At 44.3% G+C, this 16,152-nt stretch overlaps 1 protein-coding gene across 5 annotated transcripts in view; it reads right to left on the bottom strand.

Moving 5' to 3' along the window:
• Nucleotides 1-16,152, bottom strand: part of SLC4A8 (solute carrier family 4 member 8) — a 100,888-nt gene that overhangs the window by 33,531 nt on the left and 51,205 nt on the right. For all 5 annotated transcript variants that reach the window (XM_034646423.1, XM_034646427.1, XM_034646424.1 and 2 more), the window contains 9 exons: nt 15,861-16,021; nt 12,513-12,701; nt 11,527-11,618; nt 10,414-10,571; nt 9,411-9,498; nt 8,087-8,233; nt 7,173-7,273; nt 1,138-1,312; nt 418-551 (listed from right to left, as the gene is read on the bottom strand). In XM_034646423.1, coding sequence (XP_034502314.1) covers nt 418-551; nt 1,138-1,312; nt 7,173-7,273; nt 8,087-8,233; nt 9,411-9,498; nt 10,414-10,571; nt 11,527-11,618; nt 12,513-12,701; nt 15,861-16,021 — 1,245 coding nt within the window. The remainder of the gene's footprint in view (nt 1-417; nt 552-1,137; nt 1,313-7,172; nt 7,274-8,086; nt 8,234-9,410; nt 9,499-10,413; nt 10,572-11,526; nt 11,619-12,512; nt 12,702-15,860; nt 16,022-16,152) is intronic.

Raw genomic sequence — 16,152 nt, 5'->3', positions numbered from 1 at the left:
AAAATGAAGAAAAGATTTTATAGGAAAAGTAGGGAAACAAGGGCACTGCCAAGTCCCTACCATCGCTAGCAACCGGACTATGAAGAGGGCAGATTAGGCCAAATTAAAAGTGGACTTGAAATTAAAATAGAGGAATTTGAATTAGCTAGGGAAAGTTTTTTTAAAGATAAAAAGTTAAGACTTCAATAATGGCTGAAGGGCATTAATAAAGCTCTTTAAGACTCAGAGATCTACTGTTTTAGGAATGGTACTACCTGCGGGGGAGGGGCAGGACAACAGACCAAATGATGTTCTTCCTTCAGATTTTTACAATCCAGACTAATATTTGCCTGCTTATACATGCCTAAGATCCGGCATTCAATCCTAACAGCACAATAACACATCCAGTTAGAGTTTTCAGAAAACCAAATGTCTTACTTGCAGAATTTGAACAAAATCTTTTCAAATACAAGCACTGGCCCCGTACTTCCCAGGATGGTGAGAGCCTGTCCCGCAAACAAGGAATAGGCAATCCCAGTCATGGAGGCTCCAAACAAGGATTCAATTGCACTCTGAGGGGGGAAAAGAAATCATCAGAGTCCATAGCCCATCTGTAACCAGTAACGTGGGCTTCTGTACATTCCTGACGTAGCTCTCTTGTGTGCCCCGACAAGCACTTTGCTTGTATTTCATCTTAGCAAGAGTGAAGAGTACACATTGTCTAATACTCCTGTAAATGGATACCGCTTGGATAATCCAGGTGCCCAAATCCAACCACATATGGTTCCTTAACTAAGTCCTGTTCTTCAGTGACTCAATTCAGTACTGAAATATACATAGGAGGCACAATGATACCATTCACAGTATGAGCTGTCATTCAGAGTCACCTTAAATGTCAAATAACATTGATATATCATTTTCCATCCTTTGAGCACCAGGTAATTCAACTGGGCAATCAACTCCTGAAATTGATATTCAAGCAGAAGAGAGTCTGTTCTAAAGGGAAAACTGTGTTACTGCCTGGTATGAAGTCAGAAGACCACCGTAACTCAGTAGAAAGAATCCAATCCCAGGGGATTTTCCCCTCAGCAGACTTGGCTGGCAACACAGTATTTTAAGTCTTGTTTGGGACCGATAGAAGTGGTGAAAAGTCCTTACTATGCGTCCCTCAGTGGCTTCTCCGAGCAATCCCCCAAAGGTGATGACAGGTGACATGCAGGCACAGTACAGGAACAGAAAGGAGGCCAAACACTGTAAGCTGAGCGCATCCCGGTAGTCGCTCCAGTACCAGGGGGCCTTCCGCTTGATGTCCAAAACCAAGCCCCCAAATAGCCTGTGGAAACATGGCAGATAGGCCTCTGACACAGTCCCTCTTTCACGAAAGTATTTGAACAGCACCCATTTGAAAAGCACTTCAAATGTGTTCTGTACTGAAGACATACTTTGGCTTCAATTTGACCCCAAGTACAAGAGATCTCTCTGGTGTCAGCAGAGATTCTATTTGCAGCTAAGGGCACGAGTTTGAATGATTATCCCAAGCACAAAAAGAATGAATGTGGATGTGCATATTACCCATTCAATAAGAAATTTCAAAAAAGTAATGTGAAATTAAGAAGTAGCTACAAACTTCAAAACCTGAGCTGTTAGGAGGAAATGTGCAAAACCAACTCAAGGTGTTAAAGTTGTTAGTTTTAGTATATGTAGTCTAGATAAAAAGCCCCATCACATGCACTTGCCTACTCTGAGCAACTACCCACCTTCCCGTTGAGAAATTAGCATAATAGTTCGTTCATGCAGTTGACAAGTAGTAGCAGATACTTCCTGCCAGGCATTGTGCCAGGTACTGGAGAGGCAGCAGTGAGCAAGACAACACAGCCCTTCTCTCCAGGACCCGCAGTCTAGTGCAAGAGATAGGCAGTGCTGTGAGGGTGCCATAGGTGGCATAGGACAGGGAAGGACATTTCAGCAGGGACTCAGAGAACGGACCGGGAGCCAGCCCGATGAGGCAGAGGGGCTAGCACGGGCGCCACCTAGAGGTGGGAGCGCAGGGCTGACGGAGATACGGCTGGAAGACAATGAGGAGTAATGCTGATAGACAAGGATGAAGCTGGAGAAGCCAAGTCATGAAGAGCCTTGTAAACAGTTTACAGAATTAGAACTTTATGCTAACGGAATGTCACATCACTGAAGGATTGTAAACGGGAGAACAACATAAACATGCATTCTGGAAGGATCACTCTGGTGGGGGTGTAATGAATGGAACATGGGCTGGAGGCAGTGGATTGGAATGAGGAGAAGCGGATGGACTCAGGGGCTTAATCGGGAAGTAGAATGAACAGGACTTGGTGGCAGGACTTCGGGGACCCTTCTCCACTTCCCAAGGATGAGACGGATCAAGAGCAAGATACCCCACACCAAGGAGGAGTGGCATTCTCCAATGGGGTCACTTTTTCTAAGAGTGGAGTCAGTGCACCAGAGTGAAAGTTGGTAGGTGAGTCACGAAAAGAGTCACTCAGCATTCTACAGGACAAATGGCCTGGTCTCCTCCACAAATCAGTGGCACAGAAAAAAAGGAAGGAGACCTGTTCTAGAACAAGATCGTAATAACCAAATGCAATCCCCGATTGGATCCTATGTCAAACAAATGAACTCTAAAAGGATGTTGCTAAGACAATCACAAAAAGTTGAATATGAACTGAGCATTAGAGAATTTAAAGAATCGGTGTTAATCGTGTTAGATTTCTTAATGGCATGATAGTTGTTTTTTAAAATATCCTCATCAAACAGAGATACATACTGATGTAGTTACAGGTAAAATGACATGATACCGGTGATTTGGTTTTAAATAATCTAGAAAACATAAAAATAAAACAAATAAGTGAGGAGAAATAAATGAAACATAATTGGCAAAGTGTTAATCACTGCTGATGGGCCCATGGGGGTTCATTATACCATTCTCTCTTTTGCCTCATGTGTTTGAAATTTTCTATGATAAAAAGCTAAAAACAAAAAACGAGCTACTCCTTCTTGAAAGGAGGCTTGGCCAGCTCTTTCTTTCTGCCTGGGAGCATGGAGGAGGACCAGGAGGACTGGAACCTGTATGCCAGAGGAGAAGGCCCAGCCAGCTCTCTCTCTCTCCATTTGAATGCCTTCTCTCCCCTAGCCAGTGCAATGAGGGTGCAGGTGGACACAGGGCAGACACTGTTCTATCTTACCCGTTTGCTCTTTTCTTCTGGTTTGGGTGGGTATAGTTGGGATTCACCATTCTTCAATTTACAGCAGTAACATCACAATCTGGGTCTTGGCTTAGGGAAGAGAGGCAAAGCTAGCTTTGTTTTTAGTCTATCTGGCAAACCTACCCTAGGTAAGGAGCTATCTATAGGGTCTAACCTAGAGTGTGAGAATTCCACCTCAGGGTTTGGAACCAAGGCTCTGATTTGTAATAAAGTATCACTGTGTTTTGCTTTCTCCTCTAGGTAAATAGGACCTTACAGGCAGTTGTGACTAGTGAGAGTGAGATACAAGTGTTTCTTGGTCTTTACCAACACAGAATCCTGGTACCATGCGAATATCACCTCTTAATCATCGATGAGCTTCCACTGAAGGGTATCACTCTGGGAAAATAATCTCCTTCTGCAATAATGAGCCTCACCCCACTAGGCAATCGGAGACACTGCCATGATTGCTCAGCTCCCTGGATGCAGGAGGCACCTTCAGGGAAGAGTGTCTGTGAGTAAGAGACAAAAGATTTATGCGAAATGGATTCATGAGAAGCCAATAGATAGGGAGGACATCTATTTACCTAGCAGTGATTAAAAGGGGAAAGTAAGGGTGCCTATGTGGCTCAGTTGGTTAAGTGTCTGCCTTTGGCTCAGGTCATAATCCTGGGGTCCTAGAATTGGGCCCTGTGTGGGGCTCCCTGCCAGCGGGGAACCTGCTTTTCCCTCTCCCTCTGCCACTCTCCGCTGCTTGTCCTCTCTCTCTCTAATACATGAATAAAATATTTTTTAAAAATAAATGAAAGGGGAAAAAAGATCTGAGGCTCCTATCGATAATGTAACTATAAATTAGTAAACTAATTTCTAAATATTGTTTACAGAGTCAGCCTTATATCTCACTCACGCACAAAATCAGACATTAATTGCGCCTCTCCCACAAGATCAGGCATGGATGCTTCTGTTCACATTTGACACTTCCTTTCCCTTTCAACACTACCTTTGATGGTCAAGTTTTTGGAGGGTAGGAGGCACACAGGGATATGAACTTAAGCTTGATGCAAGACAGGACTTACCCGTATAGAGGGTCACTAGGCTCTGGAGCACTGACTTAGGGAGCCCTTCTCTGGAGGGCTTTAGGGACAGGACAGCCATCCTTTGTCTGGTGTGCTTTGGAAGAAACCGGTTTGAAGTGTGGGGGGAGGGGGGGATCATCGAGATAGCAGCTCCTGATTCTTTTTTCATTAACCCTTCCCAAAAGCGGCTTCCCCGATAAGGTACATAAACATACCCCTGGAAGAACCCTTTCCAGAGTATCCTCCCTGTGGTGAAGCTTGTGGCCTAGGAACATTCTAGTCAGACTTTCCTCTTTGTTACGTATAGGAATGCATCAGCATCACTGCCTGCATCAACAGCAGGGAGGTCCAAGGCACTATCTTCACCCTCGCATGGTGGGTCAGGTAATACAGAACTCAGAATACTGCTTTCCACCTGTCTCTTTCTCACCTTCTTACAGTCTACACTCCCCCATCTTCAAATACCTCACCGTGTCCAACAGGTAGAACTAAGAACTAAGCCTCCAAGTTTTGCCCCAGCCTATACAACATGGTACGCATAAAGCAGGTTTTCCACCTCAAAGAAACACAACTAGTGGTATGAAGAACCACAGAACCCAAGCTGTCAATGTATTTTTAGTTTGTGCAGTCCAGATCCAGAAAGTTCTAGGATGTCCATCTGCATGGGCGGGTTTATATTCACTCTTTGAGAGTGATCTCAATACTTTGAGATTGCAAAAGGGGCAAGAGCTGGCCCAGAACCATGATCTCTGATGCAGGCATTAAGTCACCTTGCAGTAGTCACTACAAGGCTACAATGGGAGAAAGGCCATGTGTCTTGAGGTCTTCTACTAAGGGCTCTGAGGAAAACTCTAGGAGCTCAGGAAGAGGAAGTATCTCCCTCACCAAGCAGACTTAGGCTCTGAGCCTAGATAACCCCTCCTTTCAGCCTTACCAATGCCATAACTTCCTGACAAGACACGAAGGGAGAACTTCCTCAAACCCTATGTGAGTTTGTGAGTAAGGGTACTTTGATACTTTGAGTAAGCGTGTGATGATTCTGGCTGTATGAGATTCTCTTTTGGGATGTCAGGCACCATTGCTGAGAATCTATAATTGTTGAGATCTGATCTTATAGTCTCCCAAATCCCCACATGGAATTGATTATAAATGACCCCCTCAAAAGGCCTGGGACTCTAGTTTATTCTCATCTGACACCAAAAGAAACCTGAAAGCTCACCTCTGCATGGATATCATTTGGAGGGAATCCTCTTGCCCTCATTTCCACTGCCTTTAAATTCTAAGTCCTGGGGGGTGGACACCATTTATATTCAAAAGATAAATCACAAGTCTGAAATACTATCAAATCCATACCCAAGACTCTTCCCCTAAAAAACACCACCTTCTCTAGGACAATCTCAATCCTGGAACCTATTCAAAGGACATATGGTTCCCTATTCTAAGGACAGATGAATAGTTTCCCCTATTCTAAGGACAGATGAACCATCTCTCAATACCAGGCCTCCCACCCAATTCAGACCTCTCCCAACTTTAAAGAACACATTAAACTCACTCTTGGAGGTTGTTCTGTCATTTTAGTGACCCCCTTCTATCAAAACTGCTCCTTCCTCTGCGATCACTCCCCAGAACCCAACTATCTTTCCCCACCCTCAAATACCTTCCTCCAGCTAGGAAACACACTCCCCCTCTGGACACTGCTAGTTAAGTGCCTTCTCTCCTGCTTCTCAGTCTCCTTTTCTCGCTCCTCCCTGAATTTCCAAGAGTGGAAAAATAGATGACTGTCTACAATTCTAAAAAAACCCCTGAGTTTCCAATGCATAGAGTATACTGAGGATAGAAAAATAAGGAAAGCAACTTCAAACAAAGAGAAAAAAAATAAGGTGAAAGAAAGGAATAGAGGATGTAACAAAGCTTCTCTCCATGATATAAGTCATGTCCTGAGAATCTCCACCCAGCAGGTCCTTCTTAGACACAAGCACAACTTACAGAGCCAGAGCTATGGTCTCAACTGTGTTCCACAATCTGGGGGAAACTCTAGATGTCACTCCAATCCAAAATATCATCCTCTTTTACCACCTTCCTACCTGGCAAATAAAACCGAGTCTGGAGACCTGCTTCCCTAACCTTCCATAGAGAAATTCTCCTTGGGCATCTGTCTGTAGAATCTTGGCCTAGAAGAGTAGATTGACTATTCTGAGACACACACACCCCTACCTATATTCCTACCCTAAGGGAGTTTTTTAACTTCAAATAATCACTTGATATTTTCTATATTTAGTCCACTCATACTACAAAACAGGAGTCATTCTAAAAGTACTCATTCATAAGTTCATCAGATTCTGAGTGCCTCCTCTGTGCAGGGCACGGTGCTGGGTGCTAGGAATATAACGGCCCCCCGCCCTAATGCAACAAACGTTCTAACAGGAAGACAACGAATCAAGCAATAGTAATTAAGTACGAGAAGGGTGTAACCGGGGGTTAGGGGGAGCGTGGCAGATGAGAGAGGACAGAGTTCAAAGCTGTGACACCACATAGCAGGAATACCTAACCTCATCTACAGAGTCTTAGAAGGCTTTGCAAAGGAAGTGACACCTAAGCCGAGACAAAGGATAAGTGGCAGTTAGCCAGGAGATGAGGAAGGGGACGAGGGTTCAAATCAGGGAACAAGGTGTGGAAAGGACCGGAGGGGAGACAGACTGTGGTAGGTGGTTTGAGAAACCTGAATGAATGAATACAATAGCTGATATATTTGCAATACTTATTGTAGTCAGTGGTTCCATTTGGAAAGTCATTCCCAGACAATATACTACAGAGAAGAAGGCTGAAAGCAGAGTATGACTCATTCCTTTGCAGACCGTCAGCCCAGTAAGTAGTATGAGCTGTGAAATATCCCCGAACTTACCGCCCGGTGCGCTGGAGTTCTGGCCCGCTGTGGCCCCCATGTGGTTCGGCTTCTATGTGGCAAACATTTCCATTTGGAACTCCAGGCATTTTCCTTTTCTCCTTTTAACAAAGTACCCCAAAATTAGTAAAGTCAGCCATCTGTTCTGTCTTTCCCACTAACAGGGGGGACTGGTAATGAGAGAATACAAAAGCAGCCCCCAAATACCCAAGTGTTTGTAGTTTTCAAATGCATTTACTGATTTGGGGCAGTTGACTGATTTTCCTGGAAAACAACAACAACATATAATTTCTCCCCCTCTCTACTAGTACCTGACTCCTAACTCTGCCTTGTCCAGAAACAGAAATATGGAGGCTTTGGCATCAGCTATGACCTAAGTTCCAGTTTCAAATCTCCCTCTGTGTAATCTGACTTTCCCTTAAAACTTTGAAGATAGTTGTATTTATTTGTAAAATTTAGGATAAAAATACCTATTTGGGGATGTTGCTGGCAAGGCTGAGTTGGCATTTATAAAGCACCAGGCTTGGTGGCCAGAGTACAGGAGCTCCTTTCCCACCTTTAACTTGGCCAGAAGCATGGGCGACTCTACTCTCTCTGCAACTTGCTCTTTTCATTGCATGGCTTCATTCACAATCTACTCCCAAGAACTGTCCTTCCCTCCCCTCTCTGCCATTCCGCATCAAACTGTCAAAAGCCACTCCAAATTTATCCTAGAGTAATCCTGACTGATTGCATCACCTGAGCCAACCTATGTTACTGTACTTATTTTTTATAACTGTTCTGTTCATTCTAGGAGCCCCCAAAAGGGCCATGTCTTGATTTATTTAGTATATACCCTCATGGCCTTTGCTTTGTCCGTGGTGGGTACTCAGTAAGTGACACCAAGCCACCATTGGCTAATGTGCATACATTACCTGGGAAGGGACGTTTTTGGGTGGCTCAATTCTAATGGAGGGGTCCCACTCTCCTGGAGGCAGCACAGTGACCTGATCCAGGAACTCATCAATCCCTGCCAGGAGATCATCTCGCTCTTTCGCCTTATATGCCACATCATGAAAAATCTACAAAGAAGAAAAAACCCTCAGGAAAGTTGAAAATAACTTTACTTAAAACAATCACCAATGACTATGGTGAAGGACAGATAAAGCCTCATGATTTGTATCCCTGTCATGGGGATCTGAAGCATGGAAAACTTCAGCATTTAAAAAAAAAATGCGAAGATAAAAAGATTAAAACAATGAACCTGAAGATGAGATGGGTCAAAAAGAGCTAGAGATATATATGTTAGTACAAGAAGAGATAAGATTCTAACATTGTATCGTTGTTATCCCTCCAAAGAGTGGAACAAAAGGCAAAATGTGTGGGAAAATTTCCTGGCAATAGTTGGAAAAACTGGATGGAATTACTAATGAAGGCCCCTCCATGAAATAAGTTTCCCAATCAAAGAGATGATAAAACACAACCCCCATCTCCCTCTACCTGCTATGACACATGCCTTAAAAACCTTATGTTGCAGCTTACATGAGCAGTCCAGACCACACTAGGGTGCGTAGTGGGGATTCAGCAGCATGGTGGCCAAAGTATCTGGTTGCCTTGGGACATTCCCATTACAGTGCCAAGCTCATACCCCTGACCCTTATGCAAACTGGTCTCGTTTACATGGAATAAGAGTGAGGTTTCTTTATGTAAATAGCTTTTTTTTTTTCAAGATTTTATTTATTTATTTGACAGAGATAGAGACAGCCAGTGAGAGAGGGAACACAAGCAGGGGGAGTGAGAGAGGAAGAAGCGCTCTTAGCGGAGGAGCCTGATGTGGGGCTCGATCCCAGAACGCCAGGATCACGCCCTGAGCCGAAGGCAGACGCCCAACCGCTGTGCCACCCACGTGCCCCTATGTAAATAGCTTTTACACACGTAATTAACCATCCTCTCTAGAAAGTTGTCAGCCTTAGTATCTTTCTCTCTAGGTGTCCTAATTGGCAGTAATAATTTTCCCAGAAAAGCATTTCTCTGTATCCTTGATTACTCAAAAAGGGAGAGATGACATAGGATGAAATACCCCCAGAAGGTCTGATCCTCCCACAAAAGGCATGCAGAGAAGTGACCCGAACTGCTTCCCAGAAGATAATTACCCAGAATGGTAATTACTTTATCTCCGACAAATAGCACAGGACCTGACACAGAGTAAATACTCAGTAAATATCTGTAGCATGCACGGAAAGCAGAGGTGACACATACCTCATCTGTCATGATGGTAGCCATGGATCTGCCAATCTCATGGTACTGCTGACCTTTCCCTACTGGACCCAATAGGATAAACAAAAATCTGGCAACACACACAGGGGATGAAATTATAAATGACACAAGTAAACATAAAGAAGTGGCATCTTATTCCTCTCCAAACAACAAAACGTTTCTGTTTCCTATCAAACAGAAATCACTGTCATAACTTCAATAAAAGGAGACAGGCTAATGATGGAGCAACAGAAGTTACCTTGACCTAAGAGCTCCACTAGGAGCACTGGAAGCTATTTGTAAGACTCCATTCAATAGTGTGGTTATCGTTCTTAGGGTTTCCATAGACACAATTCCTTGCTAGAGAAAAAATGCTTTTTTCAAAACATGCCATTGTAGTGCAAATTCAAGGTTTTCTGAATCTCATTCATTGCTCTAATAAGAAAATGATGGGGAGAGGAGCGGGATAAGGAAGTTGAAATGATCAAGCCCGGTAGAGGAGTCTAAATTGTGTTCTGGACGTCTGAATACGCTGTAATTAATGGCGCTCTGAATCACCTGAGTCACCATCTTCAGAGTGCATGAATAGCCTTTTAAACAAATGTGGACATATTTGCAAACCATTACAAATCCTGCCAGAACCGTGGAAAGAGACATCAATACCTTTGCTCAGAGACATTTCCCTGAGACACGGCTCTGTAGAACTGGGACACTAGGACTCAGGCTTCCCATCCTAACAAGTGATTAGCCTGTGATATGCCCTTCGGATGCTTTTCAGTTCTCCATTCCCAAGGCTGTAGGTCCCGCACAGCCACAGCCTTAAAAGTCTTAGAATCCTTCTGCACGGAGGTTAATCAAATATCCCCCAATGAGATCACTGCTGAATTTTAAATAGAATGCCCCAATTAATCCTAAATTTTGGCATTAGCTGGTTTCTTCCACCCGAGCTCACACAAATCTGTACTTGAGACGGAATGCACTGAGTTTTTGCAGTCCCTGTCTTTACCTTGTTGGGATGGGCACTTCGGTCAGGCCCGAGAGAAGAACAGCTGGAGACAGCCTTACAAAGGCAACAATGGGGCGGTCCAGAGTATCCACCTCTCCCACCAGGACATTTGAGGCCTCTGCCCCAGTGGGAATTTTTTTCATGAAATGAAGATCCACCTGAAAGTCCAAAAGAACCTTCTGACAACCTGGGAGCGTCACCTCAAACATCAATCACCCTCTCGTACCTCACATTCGTCTGTCATTTTATGATTTAACAAATGTTTTCTCACACAATTTCGTGTAATCCTTATAATAACTCTGTAAAGTGGATAAAACAGGTCTTATTGGCCCCACTTTTTTGTTTTAAAAAATGAAGCAGCTGACACCCAGAGAGGTGCAGTTCACTTGCCCGAAGGAGCTTGTAAGAGAGAGCATTTAAATCCAGGTGTTCTGATTTGAATTCCATGACACCACGCTTTCTCAGAGGACTGTTTTTGAAGCTGTAGGTCAAATGTTTTCCATTTTAAAATACTTGGCTGCTTTTGTCAGAGGTTTCAGCTTTTCTAAATAAAACAGGGAGGCTGACAGGCAGAGAAGTGCCATGACACCATCTGTGTCTTAGCTGGTGTCAAGGAGAGACCAGGGCAGCGGGAGGCTGGGGGCGGGGAGGTCGAGGCCTACAGCAGCAGCGGCAGGGAGACACTGCTGGCTGCAGCAGGCCTCGGACACCCAAGTCACAGTCCCGGAGAAGAATCTCGGCTGCTGAGTTGTTGTAGGAGACAAGAGCAAAAATACCATTTCGGCCAAACCCTTGAAGGTAAGAAGGAGACGCTGAAGAGCAAATACCAAAACAATTGTGGAAAACTCGGGAGGTCTGCGTCAGTGAGGATAAGCAGGGGCTACTCTCAGTTCCAGCACATTGAACCTGCTGGAACAAATTGAGTGGGCCCCATCCAGGCTGGAGTGAAAGGGAGAAGACCTGAGCAGCAGGGCCTCCTTTCCTGCAGAGGGGCTTCTGGTCTTAGACAAAGGCTTCAGAAATACCAAACCTTACCCAGCTTCCAGCAATTGGACTCGGTTCCACTAGGGATGCGCTTAGGCCTCTAAGCCAAGCTCCCATGTCTGTGCTCACCTTGGTTAAATCCACAGGGCTGTGTTCACAATTCACTCCATTTTTTACTTCAAGACTTGTAGTGGGAACAGACTGAGGAGACACAGTTTGACCTATTGAGAGAAAACAATTCCCTGAGTCTCTGCCCTTTCCCCCTTTTGACACACCCCATCCATCATCGGTTGGCTATGGCCATGTCTCCTGCAAAGCCCATACAAAGAAGAGGTTCTGATGACTGTGAGGCTAAGACCCACTCACACATACCTCCTTACCCACCAGTTAGTGGTAAAGGGAGAACAGAAGTCTTACTACTCCTGCACCTTCTTCCTGAACATATTTGTGACCCTCTAGCTTCCCCCGTTAAGGTAGTGATTCATAACCAGGAGTGCACATCAGAGACTCCTTTGGAAAACTTTTCAAATATATAGATTCCCAGGCATATCCCCTGCCATTGTGATCAGTGAATGTGGGGATAGGGAGACATATAGATCAGGCCCTGCCTGGCCACAGAAAAGGAAACCAATCAGCAGCTGAAATTCATTGAGTGTTTAATAACCCATCATGCACCTGGTTAAGGGATTTACATGGACTACCGTATTGAAGCCTCACAAGAAATTTATGGGGTAGATGCTATCATTATCCTTATTTTACGGAGGAGAAAGTGAGACTTAAAGAGGTTTAGGAGGTTGCCCAAGGTCACCCACTTTGCAAGTAGTGAAGCCTGAATCTCAAGCCTAGAAGTCTGACTCAAGAACCTACACTACTGTATTCTGCCTCCTGGATCTAAGACCTGCCTGAGATCTGAGGCATGCATCCCCAGGACCACAAGAGATCGATGGTCACCAGTCCCAGCCCCCCTTCTTGCCTGTGACCAGAGTTCTGTGTGTAAGTAAGCATGGACGCATTAGACAAATATAACCTGTACCCTCTAGTAACTTGGCATCTCCAACTAGTTCCTTAATGTCTAATTAATAAGGAGAGAAAACAGTCACTTCTAATAATCTTACCGTTTTTATCCATCGAATGTGGATCGGACTGCTTCTTGCCAACCTCAGCAAAGGAGCGAACAATGGGAATGAGGTTATTTCTCTTTTTTTCGTTCTGATGGTGATGCTTTTTGAGCAGGGCTTCTCGTACTTTAACCCTCATGCTGTCATTCAGGTCACTGAACAGTTCTTGCTGGTCCAGGATCAGGTCTGGAAAGCAGGCACTAACATGAACACTCCAACTGACAATGAACTCAAAGAGGCCAGCGTCAGATGGGGTGAGGGGTGAGGGGCACGGAGTAGGGGGAAGCAGTTCCACCAGAGTCCCTGAGGTACAATTACTGCTTCGGTGCTCAAAAGAGTTATCTGATGACAGCAACTGTGGCAAGTTATACTTGATTCCGTAACAAATCGTTATTGTTAGAAACTATCGAGCACTTAATATGCGCCAGAAAGGTATTATGAACTTTACACAGATCATCCAATGTAATCCTAATAAAAACTCTGAGAAGTAGATGGCACTGTAACAATTTGTACAGGACAGGAAACTGAGGCCCAAACATTACAAAATTCCCCAAGATCGCACACCTAGTAAGTTGCAAGGATGGGATTCAAGCCCAAGACTACCTGACTCAAAAGCCCACATTAATTCCCACTTTGTTCTGTCATCGCCAAAGTTCCTCTATGCTCTCCTCCTCCAAGATTTCAACATTGCTGTGATCACCGAGAGGAACTATAACTGCAGAACACTCCGAATGACAATTTGAAGGTGGAACCTGCAAGTATGGCTAAGCTAACTCAGCACCCCGGGGAACCGCCACCAAGCATCGACCTTTAACCCGTCAAACCCAGCGCAGTTGAGAGGGGAAAGAATCCCAATACCTGCTGTTGAGTATGAGTTCTACAGCTAAAGGCCCATGCTCTTTTTTTTTCAATAATAATTTTTTATTATGTTACATTAGTCACCATACAGTACATCCTTAGTTTTTGATGTAATGTTCCATGACTCTTGTTTGCGTGTAACACCCAGTGCTCCATGCAATACGTGCCCTCCTTACTACCCATCACCGGACTTTCCCAATCCCCCACCCCCACCCCTCTGAAGCCCTCAGTCTGTTTCCCAGAGTCCATAGTCTCTCGTGGTTCATTCCCCCTTCTGTTTACCCCCCTTCCAAAGGCCCACGTTCTATCCCACGTCTACCACTTTCTGTGTGATCTTGGGCAAGTTACATAACCCTTCCATACCACAGTTTCCTCATCTGTAATACGGAGATAACATCATCGACCATCATCAAAGCTTGTTATGGAAAATTAATGAGATAATAAATACAAAACGCTGATTCACAGGTGCTATCGACTCAGTGTACGTAACGTCATCACTAACAAATACTTCAGGTGCCTAATGTAAGGAACGATAGCAGTTACACTTCAATCCTAAATACCTATTCCCAAGCCTCCCCAAAACTTCGACCTATTCTCAACCCCCAACTCCATCCACAACTATCCAAGTACTAGAAGCAATAAATAAAGAAAATCTACTTTGAATATTCAAGCTGAAGATCCATGGTTTCTCTACCTCTAACCTTTATATTGATTGGTTCATTGCCCCCATATTGTAAACATGCTTCAAGATCCTACATCTTGAAAAAAATTTAAAGTAAGAAAAAGAATGTTCAGGGGCGCCTGGGTGGCACAGCGGTTAAGCGTCTGCCTTTGGCTCAGGGCGTGATCCCGGCGTTCTGGGATCGAGCCCCGCATCAGGCTCCTCTGCTGGGAGCCTGCTTCTTCCTCTCCCGCTCCCCCTGCTTGTGTTCCCTCTCTCGCTGGCTGTCTCTATCTCTGTTGAATAAATAAATAAAATCTTTAAAAAAAAAAAAAGAAAAAGAATGTTCACCCACCCCCCTTTTATTTACCCTGCCTTACTCACTCCTATCATTTAAAGTTCTCAAAAGAAAAATTTCTCAGTCCCCTATAATTTGGCTACCTTAATGAAATTGCTTTTTTTTTTAAGGTTTTATTTATTTATAAATAAATCTCTCTCTAGAGAACACAAGCAGGAGGAGCAGCAGGCAGAGAGAGAAGCAGGCTCCCCTCAGAGCAGGGGGCCCGACGTGGGACTCTTCTCCCAGCACCCTGGGATCATGACCCAAGCCGAAGGCAGACGCTTAACCAACTGAGCCACTCAGGCGTCCCTGACATTGCTTTTGATAAAATCACCAATAACTTTCCAGTTGCTAAATCTAATGGATGTTTACCTGACCTCTCTGCAGCATTTAACACTGATGAGTTGAAACTCTCTCTCCTCTCAGCTTTTGTAATGGGTTGAATGATGCCCCCCTAAAAGATACATCTATATACTAATCCCCTGGAACCTGTGACAGTGATCTTATTTGTAAAAAAGACCTTTGCATTTGTAAGTAAGCTAAGGACCTTAAGATAAGATCATCTTGGACTACGCTGACAAATAGCCTTACAAGAGAGACAAGAACAAGAAGTCCGCATGAAGACAGAGGCAGACTGGAGTTAGGCATTCATGAGAAGGAACACCTAGGGCCACTGCAGAAGCTGGAAGAAGCAGGGAACAGCTTTCCCCTAGAGCCTTCAGAGGCAACACAGGATCTCATCAGAGCTGATCCCTCCCTTGCTTCCCCAAGTGATCCCAGAGAGGCAGAATAACTTGGATACTTGAAGAAAAGTTTGAAGAAATCTCTATTTCACCAGCCGGACAGAGCCCAGCTGAGGGAAAAATCCTCACATGCATCCAGGTGTTTCTCAAACGCTGTGCCCAAAACATGGTAGGTAGCAGCACTCAACCAAGTCAGGTAATCCCATCAGACGTCACCCTTCACACACTGCTGAAGCCGTGGGGAGAGTTTGGCTCAATTTCTTACGTGTCTTCCCTAGCGGCCATGTTTAAAAATCTTCCCTTCACACATTTTTCTCTGCACAATTCCCAGTTGCCCCTTTCTCTGATTATTACCAAGACATATCTCTGAGGTTGCAGTTATTCGAATTGTCCCATGGCTATTTCCCCACTAAAAGGTGAGCTTCTTGAAGGTAGGAACTGTTTCCTATCTTTATTCCCTTGTGCTTAGCACATTATCAAGCATAAATAGATACAAAATAAATGCGTGCTAAATGAACAGGCAAATGGAAGACTGAACACCCTGTTGTTTGAATCCCACAAGAAGACTGTGAAATAGGTAGAGTAGTTTCTTAGTTTAAAACCCATCTGAACCCAGCTGAAGACATTGAGGTCAAGAAGGTTCAGTGATGGACCTGACGACACACAGCTACTTGACTCGTTCCTCCACACCACACTTCTTAATTTACACAAACATTCCTCTGTTTTCCCGTACCTAAACTTACCTGAAATTTCTTCTATGCTATTTGCCCGCATATCCAGAAGGACTGTTCCATTAATAAGGCAGCTCCTTAGCTCAAAGAGACTGTGCAGCGAAAGGGTTGCCACATAAGGTTTGCTCCAGCGTTCACCCCCATCCTCCACGTCCTCTTCGAACTTCAGCCACCTGAAAGCATTACAAACAACAGGATGCCAAAGGCGGAAAATGAGGAATTTTCACAAGAGAATTTTTAATGTAAGCCACAATGAAAGATAGCTGAATAATCATATTGACATTATAATTTAATGTTCGGAGTA

The sequence above is a fragment of the Ailuropoda melanoleuca genome, chromosome 16 (genome assembly GCF_002007445.2).
Source record: "Ailuropoda melanoleuca isolate Jingjing chromosome 16, ASM200744v2, whole genome shotgun sequence".
NCBI lineage: Eukaryota > Metazoa > Chordata > Mammalia > Carnivora > Ursidae > Ailuropoda > Ailuropoda melanoleuca.
The sequence above is the reverse complement of the archived record's forward strand: the minus strand, read 5'-3'. Positions and strand labels throughout refer to the sequence as shown.